The sequence below is a fragment of the Doryrhamphus excisus genome, linkage group LG5, assembly GCF_037039965.1.
Source record: "Doryrhamphus excisus strain RoL-2023G ecotype Guam linkage group LG5, RoL_Dexc_Guam_v1.1, whole genome shotgun sequence".
Classification (NCBI taxonomy): Eukaryota; Metazoa; Chordata; class Actinopteri; order Syngnathiformes; family Syngnathidae; genus Doryrhamphus; species Doryrhamphus excisus.
The window spans coordinates 11,343,702-11,362,158 of record NC_136361.1 but is presented as its reverse complement, the minus strand read 5'-3'; the positions used below and the strand labels follow the sequence as shown (position 1 = coordinate 11,362,158).

Here is an 18,457-nt window from a genome sequence, read left to right as displayed (position 1 = left end):
GTGGGAGGAAACCGGAGTACCCGGAGAAAACCCACGCATGCACGGGGAGAACATGCAAACTCCACACAGAGATGGCTGAGGGTGGAATTGAACCCTGGTCTCCTAGCTGTGAGGTCTGCGCGCTAACCACTAGACCGCCGTGCCGCCCGCATTGGTAGTTGGTTTCCAAAATATAAAACATGAAAGTCAGATTTCCGTAGCTAAAGTTAGCCCAGCATAGCTTTTATTTGCTGTCTTACCTTGTTTTCATTCATGTTCGATTCCTCGTCCCACTGCTGGATCCCATTTTCCTTGCAATTTCAGGAGTTGTCGGCCTGCCAAACTGTAAGCGTGTAAAATTACCACCAGAACAAACACAGCAAGAAAATAAAATGTCTCATCTTTTGTGTTTCTTTTATTCATGGACTGGATGTGATTGGCCGGTTAGGGTTCAGCCCCACCCACCTCAAGTCTGTAATGGGAGCCATCTTGCAATCATTACACATTTCCTCAGTAATGGGGATGAATTGTGACAATCTGCCACATGTAAGGACCCTAAACGCACCACCACCACCAAGTGGTCCATGCTGGTTTCCCACCACCTTAACACCAACAGCACCATAAAAGTTCATGTACTCACAGTTCAGTCATCCTTAGTTTTTGAATAAATGTTTGTTTTCCTCGTCAGGCTGCCGACGCTGATTAATCTTGTCTGATTGGATGAAATGGAAGGAGACAGGAAGTCACTAATGACATCAACAACAACAAAACGAAGAAGAATCAACTTGTCATGGGCTGCCTATTTACATAAATATTTCATCTTTTATGCTTTTGCTTTTGCCTGAGACTGGGCTTCTGCTTGGTCCAGGACTAGGACCAGTCTGGTGGCCTGCATTCCGTGACCCCCCCCACCTGCCCTCTCAGCCGGTGGGCATGTAGGGGGTGTCACTGTGGTAGTTGTAGTCAGGACACACCTTCTGCACCAGCTTGTAGTCGGTGCTGTGGAAGGTGATGAAGATGCAGATGACTTTGAAGGGCTTGGAACAGAGCCAGGACACGTGGCTCTGGGTCTGCTCCTGGGCGCAGCTCTGCGAGGGGTCGTGGGCGCACAGCGAGTTCCTGGTGCCCTTCTCCACCTTCTCGTACTCCACCCGGCAGTTGAACAGCTTGGTCTCCTTGGTCTCCACGGCCGTCTGCTGGATGTGGTGGAGGTGGTGCTGGTGGTGGTACTGGGGGGGCGGCTGGACCTGGAACTCCACGGCCTTGGTGGGAGGAACCAGCCCCACAGAGACGTTGCCCTGACCGGTGGAGTTGTGGCGGAAGTAGACGCTGAAGGTCCCGTTGCCGTGATCCACGATCTTTCCAGTGATGAGAAGGTTGAGCTTCACTGTCTTGATGTTGGAGTGGAAGTCCCCCCAACCGAACATCTTCTTGAACTTGCCCGTCTTCACGATGGGCCTCCTCTTGGCCCGGGAGCGCGCCTCACGGGCGGAGGAACTGGAGATGTTGTAGAGCCACTTCCATTGCTTGGACTCCTCCTCGTGGAAATCCACATCCAGAGACGTGAAGTTCTCTTTGCTCTCCAGAGTCTGAGCCAGGAGGCGACTGATGGACAGAGCCTTGCTGCTCTCAGGCCAGTAGGTCTTCATTTTGGACTTGGAACTTTCTCTCACGTCAGCATTTCCTGACCTTGAGTCCACTCTGACCACCTGGACAATGAAAACAAACACAGAACATCACATGGTCATGCAGATGGCTCCAAGGTGGACTATGCAAGATGTAGAGCCAGAACTTCAATTAAACCTAAAAACTTATAAATGTGGGACTTGACTTGGCTCCTCAAACATGAATTATGAACCAGCATTACCATATTATTATTAGATTATCACTATTCTCTTTTAATAGTTTAACAATTTCAAGTTTTTACTTTATCCTTGTAAAATTACTGCAGATTTTTTTATTTTTTCTTGATTTTGTCATTTTTTAAAAAGACATTTCCTTATTAAATAATATTTTTAGAATGGCACACAAATGAACTATGTGATGCACTTTGGACACCCCTGTTTTAGCTGAAAACACAAACCAACTTTCCTGTAGGACAAACACTGAAAAAGGTTCCATAAAAAATGCAAAAATACGTGAAAATGAATGAATAAGCATTAAATACAGTGTTAGGTTCCAGATGAAAAAAATGATACACAGCATACAATGAGAAAAAGAAATAATCTGTTCCAGGGTCAAGTTCTGGCCGTCAAGATCTTTTAAAAAGGGTACAGACAATATTTGAAGTCACTTTTAAACATCTATAACTGCCATACAAGTGTAAAAAGAAGTGAAAACACTGACGGTATTGTTTTTTTCTGCCCATCCTGAAATCAGAGCGATGACGCGCACCACACAGCAACAAGCTTGCTAGCTCAGTATGTCCGCAGTGTGGAATCATTTCCAAGATTGGCCTTTGGATTGTAAAGATGCAATTTGCAATGAATGAATGAGCTTGCTATGCGAGATGGTGGGTGGGCTTTGGGGGGGAAAGTCGTCATCCTTTTTATTTTTAATCTCATAGATTTCATTCATGTTGTGTTCATGCGTGATGTGTTGAATGAGCCCGTTTTATAATTTCACTGATTGTATTAGTCCAGGGTTTCATACGTTTCTTATACGGATGTTTGTGCCACATAGAAAATGTGCAGCTTTTCAAATGATCAGCAATAACAACATCAATCATTGCCACCATTATTTCATTGGATTCTCATGAAGACTAACCCGTCTTACATGTGAGTGTGAATGTTTTTTTTGGCTATATGTGCCCTGTGATTGGCTGGCGACCAGTCCAGGGTGTACCCCGCCTCTCGCCCACAGACAGCTGGGATAGGCTCCAGCATCCCCCACGACCCTCGTGAGGAAAAAGCGGTAGAAAATGAATGAATAAATGAATGTGCCCCATGATTGGCTGGCGACCAGTCCAGTACAATCATGTACGCTGACTCGCTGTCTTCGAGCGAGAGGCGGGATAGGCTCCAGCACCCCCGCGACCCTTGTGAGGATAAGCGGTAGAAAATGAATGAAGGAATGAATGAATGAACCTTATTTGTCTTACTTGTTGAATGTAGGAAAACATGTTATTTCACTTGACAATTAGGCATGATTTTTTTTAATGGCTACTTGAGACATCCATCCATCCTTTTTCTATGCCGCTTATCCACACAATGCTGGAGCCTATCCCAGCCGTCTTTGGCCGAGAGGCGGGGTACACCTTGAACTGGTCAAAAGCCAATCACAGGGCACATATAGACAAACAACCATTCACAGTTACATTCATAGCAATTTTTTAACATATAATTATAAATACATATTCATTCATTCATTCATTTTCTACCGCTTTTTCCTCACGAGGGTCACTGGGCTGCTGGAGCCTATCCCAGCTGTCTTGGGGCGAGAGGCGGGGTACACCCTGGACAGGTCAACAGCCAATCACAGGGCACACATAGACAAACAACCATTCACAATTACATTCATAGCAATTTTTTGACATATAATTATAAATATAAATATATTTGTATATTTTTTTTAACTAAAAGTTATGTGTTTTACCCCCGAAAAACTTAAAAATACAATTAAACAAAAGTAAAACATTAAAATTGTCCCGTCTGTAACGAAAAAATGCTGGAGGCGAGCAGTCAACACCTCCGTGGGTGACATCGCCGCACCTCCACCTTCCTCCTTTCACGCCGTTCATCATCACCCGTGAGAACAGGTGTTGATGTTCAATGGCGATGACTACAGAGTGCCAAACGTCTTTGGCGTCTCCTCCAAACCAAGATGGAGGAGCCTACTCGATCTGATAGAGTACCGTACGCCGCCCGCCTGCTGAATGTGCCCCGCATGATGGATGAGTCATCAGGAAGAATCCCACAGATGACAGCGCCAAGTACACCCCCCCGCCGCCACTGAGGCCGGTGCGTCCGCTGCGCGTCCGCCGCCCGAGCTTGGTGACAGCAGATCCATCTGGTGGAAAGCCTTCACGTTGTGTAGCTCGGCCGGGCAGATCAATAGTGTGAAAATAAGGTCTTGTTTCATGGGAAGCGTCGGCCCAGGTGCATTGTGGGAGGCCGCCGCCGGAGTCGTGCTCGTGATCTTCCCATGAAGGACGCCTCGGCTTGTGGAAAAAGATGGCCTCCGGTTGTTTTGAAGAGAGCGGCCTGATGGACGAGCTGATGCCAGGGCGCCGTTTGTGGCGGGCTTGGCGGTTACAGCCCTCCTTGACCATGTGCATAGATCTTTTTATTTTAATGGCAAAAAGGAAGCTGCAGGACTTTCAGAATAAAAGATTTGCACTGACAAGGTGAAATATGAATTGGAGCGTTGCAGGGAGGTTTTGTGGCTCAGCAGCGCAGTTAAACGCTATTAATGACGCGCGTCTTTTGTCTAACAAGCGTCTGCCACTGCCATGATGTATTGTCAGGAGATAAATTCACAGTCGGCATCGGGCATGACTTCCCGCTCTGGATTTATCGGCACCATTATGCTCTGACGTAAAGCTCCTTAAGGATGGCCGACTTCTATGAAGTAGCGTCTTAGAAAGTGCAGAGCAAGCAGTCGCACACATTTTAATGTGACTACACACACTGGACGCCACTTTATGAAGATCAATTATGTCATGAACAATTAAGGGGAGGAAAAATGTCATTTCTACAGAAAACATCTGATGCATGTCCACATTTTTATTTGAATATGCAAAAACAAAGTATCCGTCCATTAACGTCAGACGTGCAATCGACAGCCCTCAGGTGGATTGATTTTCAATTTACAAAAAATATATTTGTTGTATGTACAGATAGATTTACTTTAATTAATAACCAATCATTTCTGTATGACTTCTGCAGCATTATTATTACACTCCAGGCTTTTTAAAATTTAAATATTTACAGTAGCTGGATACATTTTTTTTAAAGTACATAGAATTAAAAAATTTTTAAATCTGTGCTTGGGCATCTCTGTGGGGAGCTTGCATGTTTCTCCGGGTACTCCAGTTTCCTCCCACATTCCAAAAACATGCTAGGTTAATTGGTGACTCCAAAAGTACAGTATATTATATTTGTAATATTGACAGCTGTGATAGGTTTCAACATACCATACAACCAAAGGATAGATGGATATAATGTGTTTTTTAATAATACTTGTTACTATAAAATATTGTATACACACAGTGTAAAGATGGTGCAGGGGCGGCAAATGACAGCTGGCTGTGTGGAGATGTTGCAGGGGACATCCCTCATTTTGATTACCCTGCTGTACATACCCTATGCTAATTTATATTAAATACCATATGAATGTTTGATACAAAATTATATTTTCAAATATATTCTGATAATTATTATCGGTATCGATAATTATCGTCTGGATATCAGAATAATGAAAACATGAAAACTGGTATTTAAACAAATGCTCTATACAACACATGTGTTCATTCCACCACAGCAGAGAGAATGATACCTGAACATGAACCTGGTATGAAATATAAAACGTATTCTAAAAAATATTTACTGCAACTACTACTAATATAATAATAAAAATGAATAAATTAAAGAAATGAATTTCAAAAAAATTTCAATAAATAATTATTGTAAATTGTTTGGGTGAGAATAAAGAAGGTTATTCGTCAAGGTGTGACATGAACCTAATTCATCTCGTATAGTCACCTCTTGAAGTCAAGCAGCAGTTAGCTGAGATGCTACATTGGTCGACATTATAAAGTTCCACTTCACTTTTTCTATTCCGAGTCATGAAAGCATCAAATGATTCAGTAAAAGTGGGTTAAGTCTCCACAGAGGACCGCCATCACATGAAGGAAGCTGCTTTACACACACACACACACAGACACACACACTTAACATGATGGAAGTCCAAATGAGTGCACATCCACGGACATGAGTCACCTCCAAACTTCTGCAGGAGGATTTTGTGGAAAGAAGGACACGGTGATGGGATGTCTCCTGTGCACATGCTATAGTGCTTCACGTAGTCTTTGTTGTCCACAGTGTGACAACTAATTAGCTGGCATGTAAAGCGCTGGAAGATTAGACGCAAAATCACACACAGGGGGAGCCCACTTGGAGGATTAGGACACCAACCTGTAATCCAACCTGGGAGATTAGAAGACATCACAGAAGTCCCATCCCACCCAACCCCCCCCCTTATATGTGTGTGTCCTCAAGGTGATTGCACGGAGGGAAGGTTGTGTTGGATAAAGGTCAGCAGTCACACTCGGATGACTTTCGTCTTAAGAGATATGACTTGATTGTCAATATTGGGAGCGGAGGGGTGGTTTAATAAAGCCGCAGTGCTTAATCTTTACCACCGGGGGGAACAGACACGAGTCATTTGCTTTTATGCCCAACGAATTGTTATTTACAGAGACGCAGGGGTGTCCAAAGTGTGGCCCTGGGGCTTCACTTCTTTTTTTGCTTGTATGACGCATAAGCAGGGCTCTACATTTAAAAACCAAAATGACTTGCCCATGGGAATCCTTAAGGTGAGAACTACTTGCCCGAACTTGCCCCATGTAAAATGAAAAGACTGCCATAATGATATCATCTCCTTTTTGTGGCATCACATGAGAATTTCAAAGATGAAATGATTATCATTTCTTGTGGTTGTTTTCCTACATAGATCATGACGTTGCATGGAAATCTGGATTGTCAAGAGACTTCTAGGCTCTTTGCCTTCTATAAGTTGTGCACCACAATGAAACATTATTGAATAGACATATTTGTGTACTAGTAAAGTGTTTTGAATCCAGAAAAAAATGCTCAATGGTCAAACAATAATTTGTGAAGCAAAGGTGAGAAAAATCCACAGAGAAATGGAAGCGCTAGATTTTGTAGCTTATGCAAAATCAGCACTTGGTATTGGATCTAATGGGTGGTGTTTCATTGTGACCACTTCAAATTGTCACAGCAATGTGATTCACTCACCTGTGCCATCATCTGATTTGCTGCCGCTAATAAAATACTTGTTTAGGAGGCACTGGTTCATCACTTTTTGCTGTTTTCCTTCACAAGTTGTTGAAGAATTAGACCATGTTGGCAGGGACACCATGATAGATGTTTTCGTAGTCAAACCATCGCTGATTGGTTGATCGCCAACAAGAACGGGTGTGGGTAAAACACGGATTGTGGACTACGGTCTAATAAACGATTCTGATTGGTCCATTTCAAGATTTGCAAGGATTGGTTTGCAAATTACCACCAGAATTACACAGTCCGTGTTTTACCAACACTAACAAGAACCGCTTTAAAAAAAAAACTCTTGGCAGTATGGCATGCCAAAGTGCACTTGCCCGACGGGAATATCACTGATTGGATTTACTTGCCCCAATTCTGTTTTAACTTGCCCCGGGACATCGGTACATCGTTATTGTCGAGCCCTGCGCATAAGAATGGTAAAGTTTGACACTGGAACAGATGATTTGTATGATAGTACTACATGGTAGTACAAAAAGATGACAAATGAATAGAAGGGACGGGATGCAGTATATACATGGTTATGCATACAGTTTACAGTACATCAGATACATGAAGCAGTTAATAAAGTAGTTTATGTGGAAAAAGTGATGCAGCCAAGCCAACATCATATGGATGCTGACAGTAGCAAAGATCATCAGTTATCCCGGAGGATCCCAGCAAACGATCATCTGTCACACAAACGACCTCGAAAGAAAAACACGACGTGTGAAGCATTAATGTCTTTGTTGCTGACGCTAGTGTGGATGTTTCAGTAAAAAAAAAAGCGCATGTACACTTTGTAAGGACTGCAGTAGGTATATATTAAATATACAAAATACTAACTGAGGGCGTAATTGTAATTCTCGCTGCTCTGATACTGTTCATGACATGAATTACATTAGAGGCTACAAAATCCATATTTGACGTAAAAGCGTTTAATGTGAGTAGTTGAGCTGTGTCAAACAAGTGGGATGTTCCTTTAAGCGAGCGTTCTCAGGCATTACACTCTATTACTCAGCAAAGCTTTCAGACAAACATACCGTACATGACATAACGAGCTGGAAGCCAAGAACATCTAACACTTTTGACATCATTTTGCTCAAGTTAAGCAGTAAGTGAGCGTAAGATTATTTATCTGCAATGCATTTAAAGGGAAATCATCAAAAAGGGCATCATCCACAAATGAAACTTTCCCTTTTCTATGCATTCTAATGAGAGAAAACAAGTTAGTATGAGCTAGCTAATAATGCACGTCATGGGGAGGCATGTACCTATTTGGACAAAAACCTCCAACAACGTTTAATCGTTTTCATTCATTCATTCATTTTCTACCGCTTTTTCCTCACGAGGGTCGCGGGGGTGCTGGAGCCTATCCCAGCTGTCTTCGGGCGAGAGGCGTGGCACACCCTTGATTGGTCGCCAGCCAATCACAGGGCACATATAGACAAACAACCATTCACACTCACCATTGGACAATTTGGAGTGGCCAATTAACCTAGCATGTTTTTGGAATGTGGGAGGAAATCGGAGTACCCGGAGAAAACCCACGCATGCACGGGGAGAACATGCAAACTCCACACAGAGATAGCCGAGGGTTGTCTCCTAGCTGTGAGGTCTGCGTGCTAACCACTAGTCCGCCGTGCCGCCACGTTTAATCGTTTCATATACATAATTTTTTATCATGTACTAACACTGTCATGATCTATTGATGACAAATAGAACAAGGTGGGATTACTGAACTCCATAAGCAAGGCCTCTCGCAGCGCGCCGTTGCTGCTGAGGTTGGATGCAGTAAAGACATCCATCCATTTTCTGTACTGCTTATCCTCACGAGGGTGGATGGCATGCTGGAGCCTATGCCAGTTGTCTTCAGGCAAGAGGCGGGGTACACCCTGGACTGGTGGCCAGCCAATCACAGGGCACATATAGACAAACAACCATTCACGCTCACATTCATACCTATGGACAATTTGGAGTCACCAATTAACCTAGCATGTTTTTGGAATGTGGGAGGAAACCGGAGTACCCGGAGAAAACCCACGCATGCACGGGGAGAACATGCAAACTCCCCACAGAGATGCCAGAGCAAGGAATCGAACCCGGGTCTGACCTGCGCACTAACCACCCTCCACCGTAAAGCCCGCAGTAAGAGTCATTTAAAAAATCCTTGAAATATCCTGAGGGTTATGGAACGAAAGGTCAAGTTTCACCGGCCCTGAGCCACACGATCCATTCTCGGCCCAAATGGAGGTGGTAACTGGCGCAGAGTGCAGTCCAATAACCATTAGACAGCATCTGCAAAAGAAGGGTTTTAAGAAGAAAAGAAAAAAGATCTTCAAAGGCCTCTTCTCCTGTAATGCCACAAAATTGCCCTTTTGGAATTTGCACGAGAGCACCGAACATGGGACACTGAAAGGTGGATGAAAGTTTTATTCTCTGATGAGAAAAAAAAAATGGAACCTACGTTCCTGATGGCTTCCAACGTTACTGGCATGACAAGGAGATGTTTTCCACATGGCACAGTGGAGGGGGCGCCATCATGATCTGGGCTGTTTTTTTCCTTTGATGGAACAATGGAGCTACAGGTTGTGCAGGGGCGTCAAACAGCAGCTTGCTATGTGGAGATGTTGCAGGGGGACATCCCTCATGACTGAGGTCCCTTGTCTGTCTGGCGTTTTCAACAGGACAATGCGGCAGTTCATAATGGCCGCCTGACAAAGGACTTCTTCCAGAGGAATAAGCTCACTCCTTTGGACCATCTTGAGTGCTCCTCTCAACTAAATCCAAATGAGTGCATTTGGGGATGGATGGCAAGGGAAGTTTACAACAATGGACATCAGTTCCAGACAGTGGATGCCCTCCGTGAAGCCATCTTCACCACCTGGAGCAACATTCCCACTAGCCTCCTGGAAACATTGGCATCAAGCATGCCCAAACAAAAGTTTGTGCTAACAACAAGAATGTTGCAGATACTCTTTTTTCAACATTCTGTTTTGTTTTGAGTATTGGTCTTAAACATATTTGACATTAATGCTTGTTTGCAATAAACTGCTTACTCAAACTATACTTGGAATCCAAGATCCAACAGTGCAAAGTGTAAATTCTAGCGATTTTTTAAATTGTGGTCAGGAATTAATGAGTGATTTACGTATTATTTATATACCGTAAATTCCGGACTGTAAGCCGCTACTTTTTTCCCAAACTTTCAACCCTGCGGCTTATTCAGTGATGCGGCCAATTTATGTAATTTTTCTAATTTTTCTGCAACTTCTTGTCTTGTGCATAAATTAAATTAGCGTGAACATACCCTCATCATGGAAAATGCAAAAAGAAAGGCATATGACGCAGCTTTCAAGCTAAAAGCAATCGAGCTGTCCGATAAAGAAGGAAACAGAGCTGCTGCACGTAAACTTGGCATAAACGAATCGATGGTGAGACGCTGGAAACGGCAGCGGGAAGAACTGGAGCAATGTAATAAGACAAAAAAAGCTTTCAGAGGTAATAAAAGCAGGTGGCCCGAACTGGAAAACATTCTAGAAGACTGGGTGAACACACAGAGAGCAGATGTTGCTATTGTGTTGCTAGCGTGTTGTTACCATGTTGCTACCGCTTTACTGCCGCGTCACAGGCACCGTTTGTGAAGAAAGTTATATTATTATTATTGTTAAGTTATCTTATTAAAACTTTGAAAACTCTCTCTGTGTACCGTCTTTCTTTGTAAATATGTTTACATGTTTTACTGTGGGCACATGCGGCTTATATACAGGTGCGGCTTGTGTATGTACAAAATCGGCTTTCCTCTAAAAATGTAGTGGGTGAGGCTTATAATCAGGTGCGCTCTATAGTCCGGAAATTACGGTAATTATAGGTTATCACATGGTTTGTCTGGTATCAGGCCAGGTCTCGGGCTCGGGCTGATACTGACACTTGGGGGCATGATACTGGGCCTGATACCAGAGAAACCATGTGATGATCTTATTATCACATACTATTTAATCATGAGCTTATTATCACGTACTATTTAATCAAAAGACCATTTTGTTTCCAGAAAATGTTCAGTTTATTACATGTATTATATCTAAACAGTGTAAACACAACAATTGCAAAAAATATTTCAACAATAATATTTTATCAACAGTCTTATCTTATCAATGTCTGACAATTAAAGTTCCATTAATCAAGTTTGGGTTTTTTGGTGACTGGAGAAGCACTAGGCACTAAGCACTCGTGCGCTGTTCTCTGATTGGTTGTTTCACGGGCACGATACCAGAGCAGCGCGCTCTGAGTGGACAGCTACGGGGGCTGGTACTGGACATGGTTAAACTCTATATTTCATCAGTATCACTGCCCTGGGCTTTGACACAGTATCATTTGGGCCTTTTCCCGTATCATTCATGGGTGGAGGGCGGCATTGCGGTCGAGTGGTTAGCACGCAGACCTCACAGCTAGGAGACCAGGGTTCAATTCCACCCTCGGCCATCTCTGTGTGGAGTTTGCATGTTCTTCCCGTGCACGCGCGGGTTTTCTCCGGGTACTCCCTCCGGGTCCCTCCCACATTCCAAAAACATGCTAGGTTAATTGGCCACTCCAAATTGTCCATAGGTATGAATGTGAGTGTGAATGGTTGTTTGTCTATATGTGCCCTGTGATTGGCTGGCCACCAGTCCAGGGTGTACCCCGCCTCTTGCCCAAAGACAACTGGGATAGGCTCCAGCACCCCCGCGACGCTTGTGAGGAAAAAGCGGTAGAAAATGAATGAATGAATGAATGAATGAATGAATTCATGGGCGGTTTCTAGGGTACAGGGCCAATTAATACTGTAGTATGTGATAAGTACAAATATCACATACTGTACTATAAATCCAAATGCCACACACTAGCCATCCATTTTCTCTGTTACTTATCCTCACTAGGGTGGTGGGGGTATGCTGGAGCTTTTGTAGTTCAGGCATGTAATGTTCCTTTAAACAACCCAATGACAGTTAGCTAATATTTTTCAATATATTTTGAGTGCACTGTCACTCTTCTTCCTCTTAAAAAGTCTATATATTTTTTTTATTTCTCCCTCACTGTAAGAAGAAAAAAGAAATCAATGTTTCCTTCTTCTAAAGCTCTTCTTATCATGGGAGCGGTACAACATTTTACAGCCCGGGCTACTTAATTTGCATTTACATTTCATTCTCTCTCTCACACACATACACACACACACTGTATTAAACAGTGTGTTAATATGATTCCAGGTTGGACAGTGTGAGGCGACTTCCTGGGACAAGTCGACAAGATAACACAACAAGAGTCTTACGCAGGACCAACTATCTCCCACACCACACGCCTGCTCTGATAAGACGCACAACACGCCGCTTTCTAACTGCCAGATAAACATTCTATACACACACAGACCAGCTTTAATGGAAGTAGCCGGGATTCACACAAAGCCAGGAAAGGTGTGTGTCATTTTTCATTTCATTTGTGCCAATGCTGGAGTGTGTGTGTGTGTGTGTGTGTGTGTTGTATGAAAAGTGCATAGTAAACATTTTGATATGAGATAAAAGATGGTGACAGGAAGTAAGTCATTGCATTCACTGAGGAGGTTTCTTTGTGTGCTTGGACTCCCAGTGAGGGTTTCAGATGGTCTCTCAAGGGGCTCAGGGGTTTTGTGAGGGTTTCATACTCTGATTAGGGGTTTGGGTCCCCCTCTAAGGGGGATTCGAACCATCACAGAGGGTTTTAGGTCTTCCACTAACACGTAAAGTGTCCTGGTACTAAAGGTTGTGGTCTCTCTCAAAGTGGCCTCGGACTTACTTGAAGAGGTTCTTGTTTGCCCCTCAAATGCTGCGTCTAACATTAGAACTTGGAGTTTAGGCCAGGATTTTGGATTAGACTTGGGTTCAAGAGTTTAGAACTCTCACAAAGTTCCAGGACTCCCACTGATGTTTAAAGATTGATGGTTTAGTTAACATTATGAAGGTTTTGGCACTTCCTCAAAGGTTTTTGGTCTTCTACTGAGGGTACAGGTTGACCATAAGGGGTTTAAGAACTTCCTAGGTGTGTAGCGTTGTTGCGTAGTCTAGACAGTCGCAAATTTCACTTGGAGGACCCTTCAGGTTTTAAGGAATTCCATGACGATTTTGAAGGAAAACGACCTAAAAAGGTTTCAGCATTGAAAGACCCTAACGGAATAGGTCTGCCACAAAGAATCCCCCATTAAGGGTCTAGTAGTGGTGGGCAAAACCGGATTATTCTGTTTCATTCAGTAAAAAGATCCGTTCATTTCAGTCAATTGGTCGTTGATCTGTGATCTCCCCCTGTGCATAGACCTGGTCAGCCATGTCGAGTCAGTCAGTCCGTTCACTCATGTTCACGTTCGTTCCGACTCAACTGTCGGTCATGAATGAACAGCCAACGAGTGTCGGTCAATCTCTCGGTCTCTGCCGTTCAGTCAGCTAACCCCACCCACCCACAGAGCAAGGCAAGACGATAGGATAAGACAGGCAAGCATGCAGATAGTCCCGCCCTGCAAAAGGAACGGTGAACTGACTCTCCAGCCAATCAAAAAAAAAAGCATTTGCAACTGAACAGACTGAACGGGTATTTTATGGGCGGTGACCTTGTTCATCCCGTTCAACTAGTTCTTTTGACCGTTTGTTCATGACCGACACACCACTAGGGTCTAGGACCTTTACCAAGGGTATAGGTCCCACACTATTGAGGACTAACAGTTAAGGACTACATGCTGTGTTTAGGTAACCATCGAAGGTTGTAGGACTCCAATTTTTACTTTTATTTTATTGGGACACTAGCCAAACAACAATAGTACAATAGCCGACCAGGGCAAACAAGCAGCAAGGTCCAAACACTCCAAACACAGAAAAGATCCAAAAGCCAAAAACACATATCTGTCTTCCGATGTATTACCCTGTTTTAATTGCCTTTATGGACCTCTTCATTCTGACAACTTTCTTCTGGTTCGAAATTCACTTCCTTACTATATCAGCATTTGTATGTAGAAATGGCCCTCGTGCCACACTTTGGACACCCCTCATTGGAATGTATACTGGAGTACTTGCTAAGCCTTTAACACGAGCCCCTAGTGAGTTTGTCTAAGTCGGGGGTCCTCCATCAAGGTGTGAGGTGTTTGGGTCTGGCCGTGGTATCAAAGTACGACCCGAGGCTGTGAGAGATGATGACAAATCACACAGTGCGTCCACTTTTGCTATCTGTGGAGGAGTTGAGGGCACAATTACCGGCGTGACCTGTGAGAGGATAAACACCGGTGATATGTGAGAGGATAGTTTGAAGAAGAAGCAGAAACTCGCCAGCATTCCCCTGCTAGCCAGAGGAGGAAATGCATAATATCTTTTCACACACCGCTTGCTTCAAAGACGGCCAAAGTAAGTTTGCGAGGTTCCCGCAGTTCTGACAAGCTGCTGAAGGAGCCGCGGGCGGCGGCTTAGGATCAAGCAAACAATTGGTGCATCCCTTCAAAGCATGGAGATGACGTTTGCTCGCTGGAAAAACATCACATGACCTAACGAGGAGTGTAACATGTAACGGTATGGAACATACACGTGATGATGTTACAAGCAAAGTGTTCCTTGAAGGCAGCGTGGGGCACTAGGAAGGAAGGAAGGAAGGAGGGGGGGGGGGGGGGGGGTGATGATTAGCGAGTTTAGCCAACTGTGAAATTGAGTTTATGCTTTTCAAGATGGCAATTTCAATTGGATAATGGGAATTAAGTTGTAGAGAATAATTAATAGTAATTGACTTCTTTCCATCACTATGCAAATTAAACACTGATAACGCCGCGGGAGCTTTTTAAGGCTGACGCAAGTTTGCGCGGATTACGGCTGCTGCTGCTGTTCTTCCACGATTGCTTTGTTGACACCTTCATCAACCGAAGAGGAGGAGGAGGAGGAGGGATGGGGACCAAGAGAGAGGATGGGTTACTGTCTGGCGGGATTAAAGCAATTGGTTTGTCACAAAGCATCAAGACGAGACTTTTTTTTTTCAGCAGCAGCGCAAATGAGCACATGCGCCATAATGATATATCAAACATGAATACACACTATATGAAAAAGAACACACACTAAATAACTTAGGTCTAATTGACTCCATTACTGTGCACACATTAAAACAACACTGGACCTTTAAAAGCGGGATCTTGTCAGAGTTTCAACATTTTTTGTAAAGTTGTTTCCCAAGACGGCGGCACGGTGGTCTAGTGGTTAGCGCGCAGACCTCACAGCTAGGAGACCAGGGTTCAATTCCACCCTCGGTCATCTCTGTGTGGAGTTTGCATGTTCTCCCTGTGCATGTGTGGGTTTTCTTCGGGTACTCCGGTTTCCTCCCACATTCCAAAAACATGCTAGGTTAATTAGCGACTCCAAATTGTCCATACGTATGAATGTGAGTGTGAATGGTTGTTTGTCTATATGTGCCCTGTGATTGGCTGGCGACCAGTCCAGGGTGTACCCCGCATAGGCTCCAGCACCCCCTGCGACCCTCGTGAGGAAAAGCGGTAGAAAATGAATGAATGTTTCCCAAGAATGCAATACACACAGAAGTCGAGACAACAAGTGCACATGTGATACAACAAGGAGAACCGTCACTCACCAAAGAGATGATTGACAGCAGCAGAGCGCAGCACCATGTGCTCATCATGTTGGACCAGCCAGCGCGTCGCCTGATGGAAAAGCCTCCTGCTGACCCAACTTGATCAGAAATTAAGTGAGGGAGGTGACGGAAGGGGGCGGGAGGGGGGTTTGGGAGGTGGAGACGGTAGGGGTTAAGGGGGCAGTCCCAAGGTGGGAGACAGATGAGATCTTCTCAGGAGATGGATGCAGAGTTTCGGAGGCTGAGCCGCTGTTTGTACATCAGAGCAGCAGCGTGGAGGGATGCTTTATACCCACACTCAAGGGTGCAGGATGGGAGGAAGCGGGAGGGACGGGAGGGGGAGGGAAGGGGTTGTGGAGGACTTTGGAGAAGCAACTTGTCCCGTCGTGTCCCCAGGATGCCCTCTAGTGGCGATCCACTGCAACTGCCACACTTGCCTACATGGAAACAAACATAAATAACACAGAAAACTTGCTATTGAATTTAAAGCTAATAATGTAAGCATGTGCAAACCTCCACCAAGACTTAAACACGAGTGAGTGATATTATGTTACATCTATTTAGCAATTAAAATGCTCCATAAACACAACAAATGTAAACCTGATATCATGTAATTTAAGCGATTTAGACATTTTTGACATACTAGACATGCTTTCAAATCATAATTATTGTACACACGCGCAACAAGACTGTATAACACAAAATAGTCATAATAATAACAGATAATAATCAAATGTACATTCAATGTAAAAGAAAAATCTGTCATTCATTACATTGTCTGTCTTTCGGGTTGGAAGAAAAACCCTAAAAAAAAAAACCTCTGTCCATAAAAAAAAGCAAAAAACCCCTCCAGTAAGTACAAAGATAAGAAGAAAAGGTCGAAATCAATCTTCTAAATGGCAGCACGTTGCACTTGAATGCAGCAAGATAGCATCTCTGTTAAAGATAGCTCTTGGCTGGATATAAAACTGCACTTTGTTAACTTTGCTGCTCCCAAATAATCAATGAGGGAAACATCCTTTCACATTTCAAATAACAAATTTCAAATGACATAACATCACTTCATTGCAAACGTGATTTGCCTTATTTTAAATGGCGTCAAACCGCCTTCAAGTAGTTTTGTACAACTCTACATTCTACACAAAATAACCTATAATTACAAAGTGAATATGTTATACTTTACTTGTTTGTAAAGATGTGAAATACAAAACCCCCACCCTTACTATAAAGTGTTTGATGTGCTTCACTCACAGTAGCCTCCTGTGCTCTATTGCAGTGTTTTTCAACCTTTGTTAAGCCACGGCACGTTTTTTACATTGGAAAAAATTTGCGGCACACCAATAACCAACATTATTTGCTTCTTTCAGCTTTTTCCTGATTATGGACTCGCCACAGCAGATCCTTTTGATCCGCATACTAATGTAACCAACAATATTACAAAATGTCGCCACTACCTCTCACGTGCATCACTAAGTCTATTAGAGGAACGAGGCAATCAGCTACGTGTTGCCACAAGGACGAATATTGCATTGCTCTGCCAGTCTTTACACCAATGACACGCGACAATGACATAATATTTGCAGAAAATTATTAATACATGTTAATTAAAAAAGTGATATTGAATAATTCCTCACGGCAAAATCACTGCTCTATTGTCATAAATGATGGAATCTACTTTGGCTTCATTCCGAAATGGATTAAAATGTTCTTTTGAGTACCTCGAAATTCTACAAAATATAACCCACAATGACAAAGTTAAAGTGTGTTCCCTTGTTTATCACGGTATAGGTTCCAAAATTAGCCAGCAACAAGTGAAATCCGCGAAGTTACCAACCTTATTTGTTTGCAATTATTACATATGTTTTAAGGTTTTGAAACCCTCACAATACACTTTATACACATTTTCTCACATGTCATGGCTTGTTCAAACACTCAAAGTCGAAACTTTGTTTGAATTACAATAAATCTATCTCCTGGACACAAGAAATTATTAAGTCACTCACTACTCACTCCGATGTCTGGCGCTGTTCGGTTGGACCGTTTTTTGTATCCTTATTAAAACATACTGCTCCTGTTGGAGTGTTTTACTTCTCCTTAGTAAAGTTCTAGTTCTAGTTCTTAGTTCTCCATGAGCCGAAGATTACTTTACAGTATTTCATAATGGTGTCTGCTAGCAAAGAGGAAACATAGCAGCGGTGACAAAAGGAGATTGAGTGACAATGGACTACCACCAATCAAAATGCAGAACACAATGGGCATGTTCTCTTTCAGCCAATCAGGACTATTGTGGCTGGCAATACGTACCGAGAAGAACTGGCGTATACATCACCCTCTACTTGTTAGCAGCAGTAAATACAACAACATGCATACAACAGACCGTTTTTATAGTATCGCTCTAATACATCACAAGGACACAGAACACAATCATATGCTGTTGAAAAATATGCAAAGTTGCACTTTAAAAACCCACAAAGCAGCAAATCTGTGAAAGGTAAACCACGATGTACCCTAGGACTGTAGTTATTATTTTGTGTAATTAAAAAAAAAATAAAAACACCTTTAATAAATTGAATGTGCTTTAATGCAGTGTGTTCTCCAAGTGATGAATGATCAAATAATTATTTCACGCCTCTTTCCATAATTGATTGTAAAGATTTTTTTACCTCCAAATTGTACTAAATATAACCCATAATGACAAATTGAAAGTGTTAATTAGTATTTTTTTGTAAATACATGAAAAACAAAAACACCTTTAATACATTTAATGTGCTTAAATGCATTGAGTGGTCATAAACGAATGATGAAATAAAAAGATGAATATGATCAGAAAGCTAATTTAGCATAGTAGGCAAAGTATA

The 18,457-nt window shown here is 43.0% G+C and overlaps 1 protein-coding gene across 2 annotated transcripts; it reads right to left on the bottom strand.

Annotated features, from left to right (window-relative positions):
- Positions 1 to 8: 8 nt before the first annotated feature.
- On the bottom strand, positions 9 to 17,910 carry LOC131105672 (neurexophilin-1). 2 transcript variants are annotated; one of them, XM_058054050.2, is made up of 4 exons: positions 17,603 to 17,910; positions 15,600 to 16,036; positions 954 to 1,688; positions 9 to 691 (listed from the first exon to the last, which is right to left on the bottom strand). In XM_058054050.2, the coding sequence occupies exons 2-4, from the start codon at positions 15,645 to 15,647 to the stop codon at positions 623 to 625; spliced, it is 852 nt and encodes a 283-aa protein (XP_057910033.1). In that variant the 5' UTR covers positions 15,648 to 16,036; positions 17,603 to 17,910; the 3' UTR covers positions 9 to 622. The 2 variants fall into 2 exon arrangements, with proteins under 2 accessions (XP_057910033.1, XP_078646585.1); XM_078790459.1 differs by having other exon boundaries at positions 13 to 1,688.
- Positions 17,911 to 18,457: the final 547 nt, after the last annotated feature.

What these genes read in the sequence shown, in the direction of transcription:
- LOC131105672 (XM_058054050.2), bottom strand. Translation starts at nt 15,647, where the DNA reads ATGATGAGCACATGGTGCTGCGCTCTGCTGCTGTCAATCATCTCTTTG. An exon ending in TGCTGTCAATCATCTCTTTG is followed by an intron (nt 1,689 to 15,599) that starts GTGAGTGACGGT and finishes TTCATTGTCCAG; the next exon opens with GTGGTCAGAGTGGACTCAAG. An exon ending in ACTACAAGCTGGTGCAGAAG is followed by an intron (nt 692 to 953) that starts GTGTGTCCTGAC and finishes TCATCCAATCAG; the next exon opens with ACAAGATTAATCAGCGTCGG.